Source organism: Protopterus annectens, chromosome 14.part0 (assembly GCF_019279795.1).
Source record: "Protopterus annectens isolate FY-2018-M chromosome 14.part0, PAN1.0, whole genome shotgun sequence".
Lineage (NCBI taxonomy): Eukaryota > Metazoa > Chordata > Ceratodontiformes > Protopteridae > Protopterus > Protopterus annectens.
The window spans coordinates 18,393,999-18,417,423 of record NC_056748.1 but is presented as its reverse complement, the minus strand read 5'-3'; the positions used below and the strand labels follow the sequence as shown (position 1 = coordinate 18,417,423).

Below are 23,425 nucleotides of genomic sequence, written 5' to 3'. Positions count from 1 at the left end.
CAAGGACAGCCCCAGCAGTGGAAGATCTCTGCTGCTATCAAGGGATTCAGGGACTACTCATGAGGTTGCAGAATTCACCTGCTGAGTCTGTCTGCTATCACGTTGAAACTCCCGGGAATGTGCGTTGCTAGAAGAAAACGGTTGGTAGCCATCACCCATTGCCATATCCTCATGGCCTCTCGACAAAGGGGGTAAGATTTGGTTCCACCTTGCTTGTTGATGTACCAGACCACCACCATGTTGTCTGATTGAATTGCAGTTGTCCCAGACAAGCAGCAGGGGATGGAATGCTTGCAATGCCAGAAGCACCGCCCTCAGCTCTAGAACATTTATATACAGATGGGCCACCAGCTGGGACCAAGGGCCTTGGACTGTCTGAACCTGACATAGCCCCCCCCCACCCCATCAGGGAGGTGTCCATGGTCACTGTGGCCTTGGGTTGCTGGGGGGAATGGGGCGAGACCATTGTGAGAGATTGTGTGTCATCCACCAGTTTAAATCCTGTTTGCACCTGTGGGTTACTCGAATCATGGCTGAAAGAGGATGCTGAAAAGGATACCATTGGGTGAGCAGTAGCCATTGTAGAAGCCTCATGTGAAACCTGGCCAGGGGAACAATGGTGATGGAGGCTGCCATGGAACCCAACAGCTGTAGAACAGAGTGAGCCGTGGATTTTTCCTTTGAAAGGATTGGAATTAGTTGTTGCTTTATCCTTAAATTTCTGTGCTCTGGCATAGCAGCTCTGCAGTTTTTTGTGTCCAAGATAACCCCTATGAATTCTGTCGACTGAGATGGGGTGAGATTGGATTTCTGCCAGTTTATGGTTATGCCTAGCCTTTGAGCAGCAAGGAGAGAATATGCCAGGGCTTTTTCCAGTAGATGTCTGGTGGGGGCGGAAAAGAGCCAGTCGTCTAGGTATGGAAACACCTGGAATCCTTGAAGTCGCAAATGAGCTGTGACAACTGCCATGCACTTTGTGAAAACTCTGGGGGCTGTAGAGAGTCCAAAGGGCAGTACTCTGAACTGGCAGTGACTGGCTCCCGCACGGAAGTGCAGAAATTTTCTTGATGGCCTGTCTAACTTTATGTGGTAGTATGCATCTTGAAGATCTATAGAGCACATCCAATCATCTTTTTCCAAAAGCGGGAGGAAAGACTGTATAGTGACCATCCAGAATTTTTGTACTCTCACAAACTTGTTCAATACACTTAGATCCAAAATTGGTCTCCAGTCCCCGGTTTTCTTTGGCACCAAAAATAGTCTTGAGTAGAATCCGGATCCTATCTGCTCTGGAGGGACTATTTGGATGACTCTTTTTCTTAGCAGCTTTTCTATCTCTAGTGCTGCTGCTTCCCTTTGACTGGGTGGAACATCGGGAAGGTTTTTTGAAGGGACGGGACAAAGATCGAAGGGGATACGATAACCTCTGGTTATGATCCTTTGTACCCAAGAATCAGTGGTGATGGTTAGCCAGGCAGAAGGGTACAAGGAGAAATGTCCCCCAACCACCTTCAGAGGAAAGGAGTTGGGCCACTCTTCAGGAGCGCTGATAGGATTGACCAGGGAAAGAATCCCTGGAACCCTGGTTACGCAGTCCCCCTCTGTCCTGAAAACCCTGTGAGTTTCCCCCTCTGCCTCTTGGGGAGAACTCAGCCTGTGTGTCACAGAAAGTACCCTGAGATTTCTTGAATGATATCTTCCCACTTTTTTGGTTTCGGGAGAAAACACGTTGAGGGGAAGAATAATGGACACCTACAGCAGAAAGGGTCTTACCGTCTTGTTCACATCTGGCCAGTGTGCTTTTAACTTTGGGCCCAAACAATGAGGAGGGCTCAATGGGGGCATTAAGAAAGGAAGACTTAAAAGGTTCCACGAAGTTGAACAAGCGCATTCAGGTGTGTCGTCTCAAGACCGCAGCTGAACCCGCCACTCTAGCTGCTCCTTCTGATGCATGAGATATCAATCACATAGAGGAGTTAGATATAGACTCAATGGTGGCCAGCTGAGATGCCACTTTGTCTCGAACCTCATCAGACACTGCACCAGCCAAGGTTTCAGAGAGCTCAGAAACCAGATCCCTTTGAAGCCTGGTAAAATGTGCCATATAATTCAGGGACCTGATAGCGAAGGTTGCTGAAGCAAAAGTGCTCTTCCCTATTCTGTCCAGGGCCTGGGACTCTCTGTTAGGTGGATGGACAGTCTGGCTTTCTTCTTCTGCCAGATCCTTTTTTGTTGTGGCCGCCACCACCAAAGCATCTACAGGAAGACCTTTGGACCAATGGGGATCTGAAGCAGGAGGGGACAAGATCTTGTCTGGCCTCCGGGGAATAGCTTCAACAGTATCAAGGGCCTTCCAAACATGCTGCATGATGAACTTGACAAGTTCATCAGCAGGTGGAGTAACCCAGGAGGTAGGGGGCCGGGCGTGAAAGGCCTGCAGGAACACAGATTCCTCAAGGGTCAGATTAGAGGGCTGCCAGTCACCTCTCTGTTTCAAGATTTCAAGGATATCTCCAAAGGATACCTCAGAGGGTGACCGAGGGGATCCTTCCCCCTCATCGAAATCTGTGTCTTCGGTGAGGGACTCCTCTGTGGAGTCCATGTGCTTCCTCTTGCACAAACTTTTCCAGTGGACCTCCTCAGCTGGAGAAGATGGGGAAGACAACGGAAAAGGGGATTCCTGAGGGAATATGTCCTGAGGCCCTTGCACCCGGTGTCTGCTAGGTGTGACTTGTGAAACCAGTGTACCAGAGGAGGCCGGAGGTATAGACAGTCCGGTATCACCAGCAGCAGCAAAAGTCTTCTCCATCAGTTGGAAGGCTGGTCCACCCAGAGAGGAGTGTATATCTAGGACGGGGGCACTCCTCCCCTAACTGGCTCAGCCTGCCGACTCAGAGTCCCTGGATGGCTGTGGAGCAGCAAGCTATGCGTGTCACAGCTGACATCCTGGTCATAGCAAAACTTTCCTGCCATGAAGGCAACTGCGGTTCCTTAGTGAGATCCATAAAGGAAACCGCAGAAGGGGAAGACTGTACTATGTCCATGGACTTTAAAGCAGTGAAGGAGGAGAATAAGAGGGTGTCTTTGGAGATGGGTGATCACCTCCCAAGGAAGGAAAGTTCCTGGGGGGTGGAATACCTCTGGCCAAGAATGCCTGGCCCACAAGATGCAACACATCATGTTCAGAAAGACTTCTAGTGGACCTCACAGAGACTGAGCGAGAAACAGGCCCATCCACAAAAGAGGCAGACTCAGTGCCCATCTCATCTGACCGCACCAAGGACAACAATGCCGAGAAAGACTGAACTACTGTAGTCTGCACCGAAGAAGTCATTGGTGCTGATGTCATTGTCTGCACCGACACAGGGATCGGTGCTGAAGCTGGAAATGACAAAACTGGAGTCAGCAATAAAGGCCTCTGTTCCGAGGAAGATCTTGGAGCTGACATGGTCAAGGTCTGCGCCGATTGAACGGTCAGTGCCGATACAGTGGTAATGGTCTGAACCGAGGAGCCCCTCTGTGCCGATATGTAGAAGGCTGCAGGAGAAGACAGAGCTGAAATCACTAATGGAGCCGAAGGCCTTGGTGCCGAAGGTCTGGGCACTGAAAGCACTGGGGCTGACAGAGAGCTCCGGCAAAATTTTAGCCTTTTTAGATTTTGGTTGGTGAGAGTCTCCAGCCGGGGATGAAGGCAAGGATTTAGCCTTAGTAGAAACATCCATTTTCTTATGGGCTTTAGGAGGGGTTGAGACCTCTGACCTAGAAATAGCCTCTGAAAAGGGAGATTTTAGAAGTCCCTTCAGTATCAGCTTATTTTTCCTTTCTAACAAAGTTCTATTAGAAACGTTCTCACAAATAGTACAAGGTGGTTCAACAGATAAATGGGAAGCTGCTAAACAATAAACACATAAAGAGTGCGCATCAGAAGTAGGCAGTTTGTGTCCACAATCAAAACACTGCTTAAACCGCAGACTACCCTTTTTATCTGCCATATTAACAAATTGAAAAGTACCAACAATGGTACAAGAGAGTACACGAAGGTATGAAAGAGAAAGAGAAAAGGATTATCAACAATGGTAATGAGAAAATTACCTCGCGGTAAACAGGGTAAGTAAAGGACAGAAAAAACCTGAGGAAATTATGAACTCTAGATGCAATAGGGCAAGAGACAATAAAATATCAACTTTTCTGACAGAAAAGTAATTTGTACAGCAATTAAACAACAATTGACTGTACTTAGCTCAAGAGAAGTAGCTTGACACGATTGGATGGCAACGCGGCAAATGAAATCTGAGGTAACAGGGAGAGAGGAATTGTGGGTAAGAGTTTAGCTCGAGAGTTTGAAGCTGACGCGAGCTTGGAAAATGGCCGGCTCGGTTCTGAGCTCGGAACCGATACCCATGCGTAAGGAATGAACGAGGATTAACAATATCAGATGCTTCACTTCTCTTAACCAACAGTACATTTTTCCCTCCTTTTTTTATGTATTTGTTAATACTAAAAGGAAATAATTCAAAGGACATATGTACATGAATGAAACATTTCAGAATTAATCACGAACATGTCCCCAATCCCAATAAGCATAAAAGTGACCATCATTAATCTAATAAATAGTGTAACAACAATTAATTAAGTTCACTATTCCAGTTAGTCTACCTTAAAACTATTATTATTTTAGACTATTATTTATCTATGTATAGATAGTGAGTTATTAAATATATACAGATTATATTAGTATAGTAAATAGGAGAGAATTTAGAAAGGGTGACAAGATGCAGTTAAAATAAATAATGAGAAAAAGAGAGAAGAGAGAAAGAGAAAATTAAGAGAAAATATACATATACTATGTATGTTGATTTACAGTATAAATATTTCATGTGCTATATAACCCTCCTTCTGTGAAAGAAAAGTACACTGTTTTACATACCTCAGGTAATGTGAAAACTCTCGTGTGTCATCTATTTTCAAAAAATATAAAAATGAAGTCTGATGAAGTTAAAACTTGTTTAACAAAAGCGCTCACATTTTATTTATTTTTCTTGTGGATTTTTATCATTGAATACTCCTTTGGTTTATCATCACCTGAGTGATTTGTGCCTGTGAAACTCTGCCTGCCAGCATTTTTATTTATTTAAAAAATATAAAGATTCCAGTAGTTAGTTACCTTTGTTTTAAAATTCCAAGCAGTAAAATTGGTCCTTTAAAGTAGTGTTAAAACAATTCATATCATAGTAGATGCTTTGATAGATTTGGCTGTAACATTATCAGTCTTTTGCTTCTTCTTTTTGACATCTGTCTAGTCATTTGTTTCTTTTGTTCTCTTGAGAGAAGGTGACATCCAATCCATATCTTCTGGTAAAGTAATCACATTATTAGTTTTAATAAATGAAGAGGCTTCCTCTAAGTCAGTAAAAGTCCTCATCTCGTTGGCATACAGTATTCTTATCTTAGCTGGATATGCAAGTTGTGCCTTGATGTTATTTTGTTTTAGAAACTTTATCATTGGCCACACTTTTTTCCTTTGTTCCATTATTCTAGAAAAATAGTCGTTATCAAATATTATCAGGCTCTGTTTATATTTTAGAGGTGCCTTCCTCCAAGCAGATCTTAAAATCAGTTCCTTGTCCAAGTATGAAAGAAATTTGATAATCATTGACCTAGGAGGAGAGTTTGAGTTAGTGGCAGGTTTTCCAAGAGCTCTGTGTGCCCTTTCAATGCCAAAGGAAAGTCCTTCTTTTAAATTTAAAAAGTCAGGGATCCAGCTTGATAAAAAGGAAATAATATCCTCACCTTCTGTGTTTTCAGGTAATCTGAAAATCCTGATGTTATTTCTCTTCTCCCTGTTTTCCAAGTCACCTACTTTATTAACCAACCAAGTGTTTTTTTTAAGAAGTAGTTCTTTCTGTTTCCACTTCCTTATGTCTGCTTTCTAAGTCATTTAGAGAAACCTCTATTCCTGTTATCCTTGTCTGGTGTTGTACCATTTCCCTCAGGGTGTCAGCCTGTTTTTGACTGCTTGTTTTAAGTTTTTCTAGGTTCTCTTTAAAATCATCCATCTTCAAAGACAACTCCTGCAGGGTAGATGCCATCTGTTGTAGTTCCTTCTTTAAGGCAGCATCCTGATGAGAGTTCTTTGAGTTGCTCATTTTAACAAGTGAATATATCTCCACGCTTTTTGACAGGAAATTATTTGTAAAACTTCACCAAAGTTTCTAATTATGTAAATTAGTCCTTTATCTATACGATTTTATACTTTGAAGAAAAATATATTTTTCCTGACTTATTTAAGTAATTATATGGAGCTCTAAAATACTGCCGCTTTCAGTTAGCCATTCAGGCTACACCCCCCCCCCCCTTTATGCAGCATTCTGATAGCACATCTGTGAAGCACTGCTGTTTCACTTGGTAATTAGATCTATTTTTTTTTCTAGATTAAAACTCACTGTTTTATGTATTCCCCTTTAGATTAACAGAGGCTCATCTGGAAATTGATGATACCAAGACCAAGTCTGCAACAACTCTTTTGGCAACAGAAGATGAAATCATTCAATTAAAAGCAGAGTAAGCAATTATTTTATGTTCCTTTAATAAATAAGAGTATTAAAATACATTTTGCCCATAAGTTTCTGGAGCTTTTTGATGACTGCAGATATAATAATATAGGGCAAGGAAGAGGTTATTTATATTTGTTGTGTGACTATATGTGTATGGGAGATATCAGTAGGGTGCTTTAAAAGGAATTATGCCCATCTTTTTCCTTTTAGAATGTATTAGTACATTCTTGTTAGACACCAGTGAAGAAAGTAAGAAGGTAGTTACATCTGCACAAGCAACCCATTATTATGTTAATGAAGGGTGACCATCAAAATACTAACTCTGATATCCTATAATCCCCATCTGGTTTGAGGGCCAAGCATTGGATTCTCTAATTATACAGTATTTTTGAAATTCATATTTATTCTGCCTCATTTAGGGGCCAGATCCCACTGTTTCTCTAGGTCAAAATAAAACATCCCAACTTATTTAAAATGCTATTTCATGATTCTTGTTAAGAGTTGCTAAAGTACCACCAATTGAGACCGATCAGACCTGAGTTTAACCTTTCCTTTGTAAGAAAGCACTTCAGGAGAATGGCAGTGCTGTAGTGTCAATGTTGGAACAGTGGATTTATCACTGTAGGTGCCAGCAAATTTACCATGCATGTTTTCCACACGAAGAAGGTGTGGCGGTAATGGTGAGACTATTGTCTGACCATTCTGCCTTTACTAACTCTGAAATTAATACTCTGAATGCATTGTAGAATGGCATATTTTATTTTAATAGTAGTTATCCTTAGCAAATTTATGTATTTTTCATGGCAGGGCTAGTCACTTGGTGGTGTGAACCTTGACTCTAGATGATTGTCACTGTTTGTGACACCATGGAAATTGGGTCAGGGTGTCATTGTTGAAGTGACATTCTGATCTAATGTGTGAAAATGAGAAAAGGGGATGTGATTGGATGGATGGATGGATGGATGGAGGGATGGATGGAGGGATTTTTAGAACTTGTGTATTTCAGCAGTAGATGAGGTGCTGACACCATCTTATGCATTCTGCTACAGTGGATATAAAAAGTTTACACACCCCTGTTAAAATGCCAGGTTTTTGTGATATATAAAAAAACGAGACCACAATGAATCATTTCAAAACATTTCTCACCTTTAATGTGAACAATAACCTGTGCAATTCAATTGAAAAACAAACAAATCTGTTAGGGGAAAACATATAAAAAAATAAAAAACCTACAATAAGCTGATTGCATAAGTGTGCACGCCCTTAAACTAATACTTTGTTGAAGCACCTTTTGATTTAATTACAGCATTCAGTCTTCTTGAGTACACACCTGCCATCAGTTAAAGAGACTCTGATTAACCCCAAATAAAGTTCAGCTGTCCTAGTAGAATTTTCCTGACATTTACTCAGTTGCCTGCTACAGCAAAAGCTATGGTTTGCAGAGAGCTTACAAAGCATCAAAGGGATCTTATTGTTGAAAGGTTATCAGTCAGGAGAAGGGTACAAAAAAATGTCCACAGCATTGGATATACCATGGAACACAGTGAAGACAGTCATCAAAAAGTGGAGAAAATATGGGACAACAGTGACATTGCAATAAACTCGACGTCCCTTCAAAATTGATGAAAAGACAAGATGAAAACTCATCAGGGAGGCTGCCAAGAGACTTACAACAACACTGAAGGAGCTGCAGGAATTTCTGGCAAGTACTGGTTATGTACTACATGTGGCAACAATCTCCCGTATTCTCCATATGTCCAGGCTATAGGGTAGGGTTACAAGACAGAAGCCTTTTCTTACACACTAAAACATCCAGGCCCAGCTAAAATTTGCAAAACAACACATCAAGTCTCCCAAAAGCATGTGGGAAAATGTGTTATGGTCTGATGAGACCAAGGTTGAATTTTTTGGCCACAATTCCAAAAAGTACATTTGGCGCAAAAACAGCACTTCACATCACCAAAAGAATACCATGGTGGTGGCAGTATCATGCTTTGGGGTTGCTGTTCTTCAGCTGGACCTGGGGCTTTAGTCAAGGTGGAGGGAATTATGAACAGTTCCAAATACCAGTCATTTTTGCCCCAAAACCTTCAGACACCTGCTAGAAAACTGAAGATGGAGAGGAATTTCACCTTTCAACATGACAATGACCTAAGCATAGATCCAGATCAACAAAAGAATGGCTTCACCAGAAGAAAATTAAAGTTTTGGAATGGCTCAACCAGAGCCCAGACCTAAATCCAATAGAAAATCTCTGGGGTGACCTGAAGAGGGCTTTGCACAAGAGATGCCCTTGCAATCTGACAGATTTGAAGTTCTTTTGCAAGGAAGAGTGGGCAAATATTGCCAAGTCAAGATGTGCCATGCTGATAGACTCCTACGCAAGAAGACTGAATGCAATAATTAAATCAAAAGGTGCTTCAACAAAGTATTAGTTTAAGGGTGTGCACACTCATGTAACCAGCTTATTGCACATTTTTTATTTTTTATATTTTTTCCCCTAACAGATTTGTTTGTTTTTCAATTGACTTGTACAGGTTATAGGTCACATTAAAGGTGAGAAAAGTTTTGAAATGATTTATTGTGGTCTCATTTTTTATATCACAAAAACCTGGCATTTTAACAAGGGTGTGTAAACTTTTTATATCCACTGTATACATTTTAATGGAAGACCAGTCATTTTCAATGAATGGTATTTTACTGAGTGAAAATATTTTCTATTATAAATTATAGAACAGAACATCATTTTTATTCAGAAATGTGTTTGCTGATTGAGTGGCACAATCAGAGTGACCCTTGTAAATTGAGAATTACTCACAGAAGGCAGTTCTGTCTGGACTGTGACAGCTGACTAAATGTGGCTATTGAACTAACTTCATTCACTGAGCCATCTCTTAAATGAATGTTTTTGTCAATTACCTCACTGCAAAATTCAAATAACAAGTCTACATTAAAAATATTACTACCACACTTGAAAACCGCGTGGATACAACATGTTTAGAGATAACATTTTTAGTGTACACTTTATTTTAGTTTTATAGTGCGAGTGTTAATGTGTCCCTCACGTGTCCAGTATTTTGGGAAGCTGTTCTTCAGCTACTCAAGACTGCTATAGGAGTCAGAATAGAAAATATGTTCTCAAATACGGTGCTATTGTTTCAGAGGTATCGCATTTCTTCTTAAAATGATAGCATCATATAATAGAAGTAATTCATGTGTGGCTGTTGTAACACAGGATTTAACCACTGCTGTTCTTTTATCACTTGAGTACAACAGTGCTGGGTAAATATTGCAATTCCCACATCTGGATGTGAATAATTGCTAAAATAGTTTGTTTATTATCTTCAGAATGGCTGAATTATCACTGAATAACATTTGTATAGGTCATTAAAAGTGTATGTTAAAGGTAAGATGTCATGTGACTTAAAAGTTTTTGCAACTTCTTAACCAAAAATACTGCACCCTATTACAGAGTAATAATGTATGTTCCACTGTCTTTTCAACACTACAAAGAGAACAAAGTCGTTTTTTACATATTTCATATTTCACTTGTCCTTTGACTGGCAGCTTGCCTACTCTTAATTGCCATAAAATATTTTATTTCTATCATTTAATCATATTTTTCCTTCTTTCTGTAATTCTTAATTTAATATTATCTTCTACTGAACTCCATTGTTTCTAATAATAAAAAATCCATATTATAGTCGTACTGTGCAAGATCACTTACAGGTGTGGCAAACATGCCACTCTGGTAGACTTCCTTCTAGTAAGGAAAGGGTACTGGAGTAGAAATAGCAATTGCAAAGTCATCCCTAGTGAAACACTCAGTCCACATCATAATTCTCTGGTTGCCACAGTCAGCTGCAAGCGCTAGTCAGAGAAGGCTCTAAGGTCAACAGAGACCAGGCCAAAGACCTGGAAATTGGATAGAAAGCACAACAGTTCAAGGAATTACTCAGGGCTCTAGCACATCAAAAACAAAAGGAAATAGGTGGTGATGAAGAAGAATGAGAGTGCCTCAAAATAGCATATGTGAGGGCAAGAGAACAGATATGTGGCAGAGAAAGGTATGGAAATACAGGCCATAAGGAAAGCTGGTGGTGGAATGCAGAAGTCCAGGAAGTCATCAAAAGAAAGGAATGCAGGAAAAAGTTAGTAATAGAAAGGATGACCAGGCTAGGAAGGAGTATTGGTTGGCTAACAAAGACGCTAAGAGAGAAGTTGCAATAGCAAAGAGCAAGGCATCGGAAGCACTCACCAGCTTCTGGAAAGGGACTCAATAGATGACACAAAGAAACTATATCAGTTTGCAAGACAAAGACAGAAAGATAAAGAAGGTAGTCATACACCCTTCATAACTGATGCCAGCAACAACCTGCTCACCAGGACATCAAAGGCAGATGGAAGGAGTACTTCCAGCAGCTTCTGAATGAAGAAAACCCCACATTAGCTGTACTGCCCCAGACATAACCTATAATGAAAGAAGAGGAAGAGCCCACCACAGAAGAAGTAAGAACAACACTAAGGAAAATGAAGTCAAGGAAAGCAGCAGATTCAGTTGAGGTCACATCAGATATAATAAAGATGTTGGGTGAGATAGGGGAGAAATGGTTCCTGAGGGTACTCATAGCAGTATGAAGAGAAGATTTATCTCCCATGACTGCAGAATATGCATACTAGTGCCAGTGTTCAAGACCAAAGGGGGCATTCACAACTATAAGCAGTACAGAGGTATCAAACTCCTTTCATACTGCATGAAAGTTCTGGTGAGGGTGGCTGACAAATGAATATGCAGAGTAGTAGAAAGTGAGATGGGAGATGAGCAGTTCAATTCAGATCAGGATCCAGCACAGCTGACTCGATATTTGTAGTAAGACAGATAGTTGAGAAGAAGCTAGAGATGAGGAAAGAATCCAACTGGGTATTGCTAGACTTTGAGAAAGCATATGAAAGGGTCCCAAGAAAGATGATATGGGCAGTCCAGCAGTGGTTCACAGTCCCAGAAGTATTGATAGAATTAGTGCAAGCCATGTACAAGGACCCAATTACTCGAGTAAGAACAATGTTTGGTCTCACAGAGGGATTCCTAGTGGGAGTGGGTGTGCACCAGGATTCAGCTTTGAACCCACTGCTGTTCATACTAGTGATGGACTACATTAGCACACATGTTAGAAGGGACAGATCAACAAAGTTGCTGTATGCAGATGATGTGGCATTACAGGCCACCTCTGAACAAGAATTCAGCAAAGGATAGGGGAATGGAATGCAAAACTGAAGGAACATGTGGTGGAAATGAGTACAGATAAGACAGTTGCAATGGCAGCAAATGGGGGAAATCAGAAGAAGCTGAGAATTGAAATAAAAGGGAAAATGGTTGAACGGGTTAACCACTTTAAGTATCTGGGAGGGGTGATTGAGGAGACGGGAAGTCTGAATAAGGAGGTCAAAGCTAGAATTAGAGGGGCTACAGCCAACTGGTGCACAGTGTCAGAGGTAGTGTATGACAGAAGAATGCAAAAGAAGCTGAAAATTAAGGTGTACAGAACAGTGGTACAACCAGTAGTACTGCATGGTACAGAAACCTGGGTAGTAAAGGTATAAGTAGGTGAGGAAGCTAGAAGTGATGGAGATGAAACACCTGAGATGGGTGGTAGGATGCACACTGTAGGACAGAAATAGAAATGAGGGAATAAGAGCAGAAGCCAAAGTAGCTCAAATTGCAGAAAACATCAAAGAGAACAGAATATGGTGCTTCGGGCACATTTGCTGCAAAGCAGAAGACAATTTGTTGAAGAAGATTTGGGACAGACAAGAAGAAGGCAAGAGAAAACAAGGGTATCCAGCAAAGAGGTGGATGGATTGTGTGAGAGAAAGCCTGCGAATATCAGGCAAGACGTTAAAGAAGGTAGGAGAGTGGCCCTGAATAGAGTGAGATGGTGACAGTTAAAACAACATCAGAACCTCTTGAAGAAAATGGGAAAAAGAGGGTTGATGATGATGATGATTCATAATACAGTTTCTGATATTTAATATATATAGTAACTACAGTAGAATCTATATTCCAACCTCTGATTTTTGTCATATATTAATTAAGAATATGTGTAATTGTTTTCCATTTTCCTGAAAACTTACTATCCCAAAGCACTGCACAGTGCACAGTGCACAGTCCATAATGTATTTCCTGTTTCATTTTTATGTTTATTCTTAAATCGCTGTAATAACCAATATAAATGTAAATAAGTAAGTTAAACTATTGGGTTAATCATAGATAATCCTCCAACCTGTTTTCTTAACCATATATTACATTTCTTTCAATAGAGTTTAACTTAGAACTCCCCCAAAAAAGGAAAACCACAATTCCAAAAATATTTGTATCTGTTTTTGGGGAAAATTATAAATATTATCTAGATAACTTAATTTCCCCAGGACAGTAGAATATAACATGTATATCTTATTTTCAAAAGGCATTTTATAAGATTTCTTATAATACAAAATATTATCTGTTTCTTGAAGAATTTTATCCAATTGTGAATAATATTCCTGTTGATTCCCAAAATCTTAACATTATTTCTAGAAAGAAAAAGAATATTACATCCATGAGGGTTAAAAAATAAGCATATTAAATAAAAAATTGTGTATACTTCATTATAAACCATATTCAAAAATAATTCAAATTTAATGCAATATTTAAATCAGATATACAAACTGACATATATAAATGATGAACTATTTCTAACATGGCATTTGTACATTTAACATTAGCTTCTTCAACAATAGCATTAATCACTAAATTAAATAATGAACTGAAAATAACAGCCTTTATTAAGTCCTCTTGAAACTGGTATTCACTTACTGAACCAACCTACCATTAACCAAAGGTTTAACCCATAATATATCATAAATACATTTAATAATTCTACATATATTAATACAATAACTATAAAAAATAACCCATAGACTGCTATGGGCAACAGTATCAAATGCTTTTTGTAGGAAACCAGGTTTTGACTAAACCTGTAGTACTTCCACAAATAATCCAGATAATAATTTATCTTAAAAATAACGTTTTAATAAATTTACCTTTATTTCTAAATATTCCCACTTGAAAAAACTTAAGTAAAAACTTGTTTAAATACATCAGCAAAATTTTACAAAAAAAGTTATAGTCAGTACTTTTCAAATTTAATGGCCCCCAATTTTTAAGTTCAATCCTATCTACTTTATATACAAGCTTAGCGACACCCTTATATATATATATATATATATATATATATATATATATATATATATATATATATATCCTCATCCCATGTAGCACATTTAACCATTCATTGAAACAATTTTCTTTTGGGTATCAGAAATATTTTTATAAATAACATATAGTATACAATCAGGATTGGAAGAAGCACCACCAGGCATCTTACCTTGGACATTATTAAATTATTGTGAAGACATCATTTTTTTCTCAATAATGTATTATCATTATTCTCAGGACATGTTAATGTTTTCTAACAGCAAGGTATTCCATATACATTTTAGTTAAGAAATTCTTCAGTAGCAAACATAATTTCTATCATTGAACTAACAACTATTTCCTTACTATTTTTATAATTTGCATTCTACAATTGTTTTTTTTTAATGCCTTACATAGGAAGGAAGAAAGCTTATCATACTTCCTTTAACTATACGTTTTTGTCTCTATATGCAAGAGTCAGTTATTTTCTGTGTTAGCACTGACAAACATTTCTCCAGTATTTCATGGTGTACAGAATATTTGTCACATAAAGAAAGTTAATATGAAAAATATGCCTTTTGGTACATATATTTTTTCCACACCTATTTTTCAAATAAACAAAACACTTTCCTATATTTTCCAATAAAACTACCCACCAAGATGTCAATATATTGTAAAAGACTATAATGGACAAATGTTGAGACCATAAGAATTTATATTCCATCATCCAGTCCTTAACTGCAACAATTGCATTTATTTTTTTCTTTTTATTATTTCTTTACCTTCTTTCATGCATAACAAGTCATGACTATGTTCAGCAGATAAAGCCACATGATATGTAATAGTTCTATCTAATTTTTGGGTTCTAGTATCTTAAAAGTATCAGAAAAGGAAAAAATCAATTTCTGTAGATAATGAGCCTCTCCTATACGTAGGTCTCTCACTTAGTCAGTACAGTTCTCATAATTTTGAGGTCCTGTGTAAGTTGTCTTGTCATTTTTTTCTTTTACTAGCACAACCTCAGTTAGTAAGATAATATCATGTTGTTATGGCTGGAAATATGTTCCCTGTCCTTCATTGCCATGGGAACTTATAAAATTGTTATATATACTAGTCCTATAGGTATCCAAAAGGTACATATAAATCCTCCCAGGATGGCAACAAAAATATGTAACAAATATATAATATTATAATCCTACTGCACCTCTATCCCAAAAAATCATATTCATTTATTTCCCCATAATAATTCATCTTGTCTTTTTTCACCATTATTCTAAACCCTAATATGTAAAAGACAAATAAGGTCCGTATCTAACCTCCTGCAAAAATATATTGTGATTTGTATAACTCATTTATTATGCTATTGACATTAAAAAAGTGAAGTGAAAAACTACACCTTCCCCCTTTTTATAGTTTTTTTTTTTTAGTCATGTTTCACTTTTCTTTTATTTACTTTTTTCCCCAGTAATATTAGTCTTTCTCTCATTATTGCTAATGTCTGCTTTAAGTCCCTCACTTCCATCATTTTCATCTTTAGGTTAATTCTCAGCCATATCATTATTACTGTGTATAATACCCTTATCTTCATCATTACTAACATTTGAAAGTAACTAAGACATTGTTCATGTTAGATACTTGCTCAACTAGGATATTATTTTAAATTATAGTTCCTTGTTGTTCTAGTTCCTGATAGGGTAATTAAACCAAATGTATCCCTCAGATTTACATACTGTGTAATACCTTTCAAAGTCTTTTATTGAATGTCTGTCTTAGCACATTGAGTACATTTGTACATTTTCCTTTATCACAGTTTTGTAATAAATGCTAACCATACACACATGCACACACACACACACACACACACACACACACACACACACACACACACACACACACACACACACACACACACACACACACACACACACACAGACGTTGCCCACTATATGACATATATGCTTTTTGTCATTTTATGTAAATAACACTGGGTATGTGAGAAATTAAACAATTAGTAAATTTTAGAACAACATACAATTCCAGTGCCCTATTACATATCTGTCTGTCATCATATATTTTTTTATATCCAAAACAGAATGACAGAGGGCACCAAAATATGTTCTAATTTGTTCAACATGAATGTCAGCAGTATAAAATTGTACAGATAAATGTCTTTTAGGAACAATATTTAATCCATGAAATTAATAGAGCACCCACGGCATATATAACTTTTTGAAATCACATTACAACAGAAATTATTCAGTCACAGTTGAATGTACACAAGTGATGTATCACAGAAATGTTTTTCCCTAAGTGAATAAAAACACAAATATCATGCCTAGTTATTGGTTGTTCATCTTTTGCCATACTTTGAATGACAGGTAACTTCCCTGATCCAGAAGTCAAAGTTCTGGAAGCATTATCTATTTTTTAATGACATATGTTGCTTTTGAAGCTGTAGATTCTTGAACTGGCATATTCTGATCAGACAGTACACCTCTAACAGGGCAAACTAATTATTCACACAATGGCATATTTTATGATTAGATGTCATTTCCTTAGTAACTAACATGGCAGCATCATCTCCTCACTAATGTGAATTAATTCCATTGAATGTTTTGTTGACAGTCCTCCATCATCCAAGGTAATAACTTCCATAGAAGTTTCTTACAATCTGACCTGCACTTCTGCCATGAATTTCACTTGCAGCTGTGACCACCCTGTGGACTGTCGCAGCACTCAAAATCAAAATTAGTAGGGGGAAGTTCCCTGGTGAACTTGTTATGTTAGGGCATGGGAGACTGTCAGTAAAAGAACAATGAAATACAAAGACTTACAAGCAAAATTATGTTTAATTCTAGAATGCAGAAGGGAGGAAACATTAGAGCATGTTTTTTTATTGCATCAGGACATTGGGTTTTTGAAATAGGATGTTTGAGGGACAGAAGTCTAAAAGTTTTTTTAAGATTTTTATTGCATCAGGACATTGGGATTTTGGGATAGGATGTTTGTGGGACAGAAGTCTAAAAGATTTTTTTAATATAAATGCTGACAATATAATGTATGGTTATTATTAGAACAGTACTACTGAATAGCACTTGGGTTTGGGCAAAGTTATAGTTTGGCACCTGCAATTAATGTGGTTAGGGAGATACAACAATGTATTATACAAAAATGAATAGAACACTGTGATGCTTCCAAACTACAGAGGTACATGAAATGCCCATTGAAGAGGAGATTTGCATAAATGAAACATTTTTATTATTTTTTTTTATATTATATAGGATTTTGTAATATGTTTTTTGATTGATTTGAAAGAATTGCTTTTATGTAATGTTTTGAAATTAGATTTTCTGATGTGTCACTGCATGGTAGTGAACAGTTAGGATGAGTTTGATAGTGAATGGACTGAAACCAGTTTAAAAAGCTTCCTCAGGCTTCTATCAGTTCAGCATACAATGGTTCACAATTCAATAATTTTTGAATATCAAGAAACATAACTCAAAAAAAAAATAGAAAAAAAATGTGCTTTTTTTTTTTTTTTGCAGAGGATAAGCCTACTTACATCCACTAAAGTATACGTACCAACACTAAGGTGACACTGCAGTGGTGAAAAGTGGGTTTTGATTTAGAACAACTCTTTAATCAGTAAATATTGATTGCTACAACCTTCAAGAATATAAGCCATTGAGTTTCATTTCTGTTATATAATTTCAAAACATAGAGCATAATCTTTTTCAGAATCATATGTTACCCTTTCCTCTGCAAAACTGAATAGATACTGGACACTCTGGAGATTTGTTTTCTTGTCCATCTAATCGATGCTTATTATTAATTTGTCATTTAGCATCTCTTCTTCCTGAAAAATGAACACTGGTAAAGTATAAGAAGTTCATATTATCAGATGTGTGTCCTGGGAGTTTATTTTTCTAGTTTTATGTTTGCTATGTCTGACATGATCTGTCATCTGGAAGGTTTTAATACAGTAAACCAAGGTATTGTATCTTAAGAACATCTAGGTAACGTCTGTTCAGCTTTAGCCAGTTGTTAAGTTTGGAAGATAAGAGATAAATTATATTATACCAAAGTGAATGCTGGGCCAGGGCAAAGCAGCACAGACCACTCTGTACATTGTATGATTCTGTTACAACTTTGGCAGTTAAAATCATGTGCCAACATATTAATGCTTTTTGGTTTGCAGCTAGCAAGTGCTGATCTCAACAACTGTGGAAGAGAAGCACTGAATTGCTTGTAGTATTTTTTGCAGTGGTGGCAGACAATAAGTCTCTTTACTAACAGCTCAAGAAAACACTGACTGGACACCAGTTATAAGAGAGGAAGATGGCAAATCTTTCTTGGGATACTCCTTTACTATCCATCTTTCTCTACTCTAGAAAGATGTGGTTTACCCAAAGGTTGGTAGAAGACTGAGGATGGCCTTCCTCTTGGCTGAACTCCACATGGGCCTGTTTTAAGTAGTAGCAGCTTAAAGGCTTCCAGGAAGGACACCATGCAACTGCTGCACTCCTTATAGTAACTGTTACAATCTGTACAAAAGTGGATACTGGGGTACTAAAAGGTCATGGCCAGAAAAGTGCCCACATAGCCCAGTCTACCTACATGAAATAAAAAAGTAAAATATGCAGGAGGCAGTAAGAAAGAAGAGTATAGTTTGCATGCACCATGCCAAGCTGTGTTGTGCAAAAAATTTTTGATGGGTAGTATTTTTTTTCTTTGATCAAGGACTGCATGACTTTTAGTTCTGCTTCCTTAATCACACGTATCCTGCTTTCCTATAGTTGTTTGAAACCTGCTGAAGGAATTTGTGTATTTAACTCAGCTACACATAATAATAAATGACATATAAATGGCACTCATGAATCCTTTGAAATGGGCTAACTGTAATTCCACACAGTTAATGTTTACATCATATTTTCTCCCTCCCTCCCTTCTACATATTGTTGTAATGATAATTGCCAGTTAATGGTTAACATTGACATGTGCTTGATCCATCTTGGAGCTTCTCCAAAATGTATGCTTTCTTATGACATATTTGATACCGAGTCATATGACTAGTGTATTAACAAGAATGAATGAATTTCTTGATCTGATTTTAAAAGCATTTTAACTGTCTGTATCTGCTTTAACTAAGGTCTTTAAGCAGTAGATAGTCACACTGCATTTTTGCTGTTTTAAGGAGTCTAACTGCTGTTGTAAAGCCCTTGTTTCATTCTTGTGTACTGTGAGTATATCAGGCTGGTCACAACTTGTCTTTGCATTGGGCCAGTTCCAGGCCAGTCAACTCAGAGCCAAGGGTCTGTGAATTCCAAAGTTGCTGTATGCTGTGATTTTTTTTTAATTGATATTGCATTGTAATAGTTTTACAAGACAAAGACAGATGTGTTTTCATTTCTTGATCTGATTTTTAAATTCATTTTAACAGTCTGTAACTATACTGTTCATCCTCAGCCTCCATACAGGTTTTGTACCAGGTAAATGGAGAACAGCTACAGTCATTGCCCTGCATAACGGAGGACCTTCCACAGACCAAGGCAATTACAGACCCATACGTCTGACCAGCCTCATGTGCAAAGCCATGGAAAGACTTACCATGGAACTAATCAATCAGAACATAGGGAACCTCCAAACACTAGACCCATCTCAGTTTGGATTTGTCAAGTGCAAGTCATGCTTACTCAGCCTGGTGGATTTTTTTGAAAAGGTCACCAAAGCAATGGATGAAGGCAAAATAGTACACACCATATACCTCAACTTGGGCAAAATTCTTGACACAATTCCCCATTCAGGCATAGTAGAAAGGCTAGGTAAACTGGGAGTAACCCCCTGTGTCACTCTCTAGACTTACACCTGGCTAACAGGATGCAGATAATCAAAATAGGGGAAGTTGCTTCCACAAAGAGACCAGTCACCAGTCAAGTCCCCCAGGGCTCTATGCTTGGACCTCTCCTGTTTGGCATCTAATTTTCTGAAGTAAAAGCCATTACCAAAGGGCTCTGGCATTCAATCCCCAAATGACTTAGTCATCCTGCAGGAAGGTTTGTCTCAAATAACTGTAGTCAAAATCATTATCTGAAACTAAATGCCAAAAATGCATTATTGTATCCTTTCAGAAATCACCTACCCCAGGGAACTACCACTTTGACAATATGCCCTAAGATTTGACCCAGTTGTTTTATATTTGGGAACTTATGTGGACAGTGCCCTAACTTCTGTCAAACTTATCTATTGTTGTATGAAAGTCCTTCTATACTGAGCTGCTTATAAACAAAGAGATTGTGTCTAGATCTAGGGATGCCATTGTCCCTCTTTACTCAGCCCTTATTAGGCCAGTTATTGAATATAATGCCCCTTTTGGCATGTATTTGTCCAGACACATGCAACAACTGGAATGCCCACAGAGATACCTTACTAAAAGGATGCAAGGCCTAAACAACATGTCCTATATGGACTGATTCAAAGTCCTGACACTGTACTCTGTATCCTACAGTCTGCTAAAAGGTGGCCTGTGTCTGACATACAAGGGCATCCTCTGACCCATTACTGATGGATTTATTTACTATATATCAGCAAGTGAAATTGCCTCAGAAATATGCAATCTAAGGATCTATACCTCTTCTATGATATCAGCAGAATGGTTTGGAAAGGCAGGCATATTTTGCAGAGGATCTCACTGCTATGCAATAAATTCCCCATCCGCATAAAACAAAGTTCATCCCTATCCATTTTCAAGTGTAACTTAGATATATGGATGGGAAACAGAAGATTTACTCCAGGACTACCCCCTGTACTACTAATGGACAGAGGCAGTTCCTAAATGATTTATCCCATACGTGGGTCCCCCTTGAATTATCTATGATATGACCGCAGTTATTCTCATTAAGGATAACAGATAATTATTGACCATGGCAAGAGTAAGACTAATCTATAACCAGATGGGATAAGTTATTTTGAGCACAAAAAAGGAAATTTTCTAGGCTTAAAATAGCGTGCAAGAGCAGCTAGCCTAGTATTTATGTATGAACATCTAAACCTATGGATAGAAGGAAGTTTCTTTGCTCACCAGTGGGCGTGGGGAGCCTTGAGCAGCCTACCTGTACTTGGGGGAAGTGACCTCAGCACAAGAAGCTGTAGTAATTGGTTGTTTTGGACCATTTCTAGCTCTTTTGTAGTTCACTGTTTAAAATCCGCGTTTGCACGGCTTTGCGCGGTCGTGCGCATAACAAGGTTAAACTTTTTCTGGCTCCGCCAAGTCTGCTCTTCAAATTTTCCCTTAAGGAAGCTCTACTCTTAGTATAACCAGACTACTCACTGTATTATAAGCCTAGCACTTGTTCTCAATACTTCTCTACTAAGTAAGCACTCTCGTACTAAGTAAAGCACTACATCTACTAACCACCCCTGTGAATATCCACTTCCCTTAAAGGTATACCACTCCCTTATACTGTTCTAGCATGTCGAGTGGTAGATTACTGGCGCCGTCTCCAGTTCAGCTGGTCAATATGGGTATCTTGAGACAATGCTACAATTGTCTCATGTACACAGACAACCCTCTCCTCCTCCCAACAAACACAAATACATGTGAGAGATGCAACTATATAGCCAAACTGGAGGCTGAACTCTCTCAACTCAGGGCTGCCATGACCAGACAGGAGGAGATGGCAACCACACACACAACAATCCCAGTCCCACATAGACCTACCACAACTGCAAACCAAACACATAAAAACACAAAGACATACTCGGAGGCTCTAATAAAAAACTTACCAAAACAACAGAGGCTCCCAAAGCAGACATCCAAAATCCACCACCTCAAAACAAAACACATGCAACACATACTTCAATAAATCAGTGTGTCGACCAATCGCAGCCCTTAAGGCCAAACACCTTGCCTGATACACTAGTAATAGGTGACTCCATAGTCAGACACACTGATGTCCCACTGACCAGGCTGAACAAGGAGAAGGTGACTGTGAGCTGTCTATCGGGAGCTAGGATCTGCCACATAACACACGCACTCAGGTCACTCCAAAGCAAGTACAAATATGACTCCGTCATTGTCCATGCTGGTGTGAATGACCTGAGACGTACCTCCCTCGACTACATGAAAAGAGACATAGAGGAGCTCTCCGAGTATGTAGCCCAGGCTGGTATGACCCTGACCCTGAGCAGCATCTTGCCCTCACCAAGAATGATACCACAATACAAAGACAAGATGATCAGCTTTAACAATTGGCTCAAGTACTGGTGTCATTCTAAGGGGATCCAATGTCTGTCTGCCTGGGATGATATGTTGGACAAGCCGCGCTGCTTCGCAAGGGATGGCTTACATCTGTCACCACTGGGCTTCCGGATATTGGCTAAGGCTCTTGCCACCCCCATAGTGCCTTTTTTAGGCAAGGCTCAAAAGACAAACCCACCTCCTTAGAAAACAAAAATGGAAAAAAACTAAGGGTAATGCTGCTCAACGCCAGAAGTCTAAATCTCAAGATGCAGGCACTTGATGCACTCCTCAGCATGGAGAACATCGACGTCTGTGCAGTAACTGAAACCTGATTCAAGGCTCCTGAGAGCACCCCAGTGCTACCAGGCTATACCTCGTATCATGCATTTCGGCCCCAAAACCCGGGCCGAACCACAAAGGGAGGGGAAGTGTCCATATTCATAAAGGACACCCACAACTCCAGGTTAGTAGCAACACATGAAGCATCAGAGACCATACAGGTGCAACTAACCATAGGCAAAACTGCTATACAAGTGGTAGCATGTTACAGACCACCCTCCCAATCTCAAGAACCCCACTCAGCCTTCCTGAAGACATTGGAGGATATGAATGTATCATAAAATACCATCATACTGGGAGACTTCAACTACCCAAACATAGATTGGGTACATTATTCTAGCCCTAATACCCTAGCCCAAAGGTTCCTGGAATTCATAAATTCAAATGCACTGGAACAACTAGTCACCTCTCCCACTAGGGGAGATAATATACTAGACCTGATCATCACAAACATGGGGACACAATGCTCCACACCAGAAGTATACCCCTCACTAGTGAGATCTGACCACAAACTAATCACCCTGGATATACATATCCCACCTCCACCCCCAGCACAAAAGACCACAGTGAAAAACTTCTCAAAAGCAGACTTCACTCTTCTTAAGACTGAGATGGTATCCTTTAAGCCCACTGTGCCAGTGGATACCACATCCCACAATGCGAATCCTTCACAAATGCTTTCTATGGACATCTCCAAGAATGCATGGATCATGCAATCCCAAACAAATCCAAGTCCCTCTCCACCAAAGGTAAGCATCCTGTCTGGTGGACCTCAGCCATAAACAAATTGTATAACAAAGAAGGAAGCTACTGCACGTCAGAGCGAAATCCCATGAAGGGAAGACATCTCTGATCAACATTAGCAGAAAACTACGTTCTCTCATAAAAACATCCAAGGCAAACTTTGAGAGAAAAATCGCTAAGGACACTAAAGATAACCACAAAGGCTTCTTCAGCTATGTTAGAAACCTGGGCGGAAACCCTCAGATATGCTCAGAGTTGGTTCACAACAACAAAAAATACACTGAACCCACAGATATTGCTAACATTCTGGCTGAC

General features: G+C 38.9%; 1 protein-coding gene across 1 annotated transcript in view; it reads left to right on the top strand.

Annotated features, from left to right (window-relative positions):
* SPATA18 (spermatogenesis associated 18) overlaps nucleotides 1-23,425 on the top strand; it is a 460,841-nt gene that overhangs the window by 190,062 nt on the left and 247,354 nt on the right. Inside the window, exon 5 of the mRNA XM_044055719.1 lies at nucleotides 6,466-6,561. Within this exon, the coding sequence (XP_043911654.1) occupies nucleotides 6,466-6,561 (96 nt within the window). The remainder of the gene's footprint in view (nucleotides 1-6,465; nucleotides 6,562-23,425) is intronic.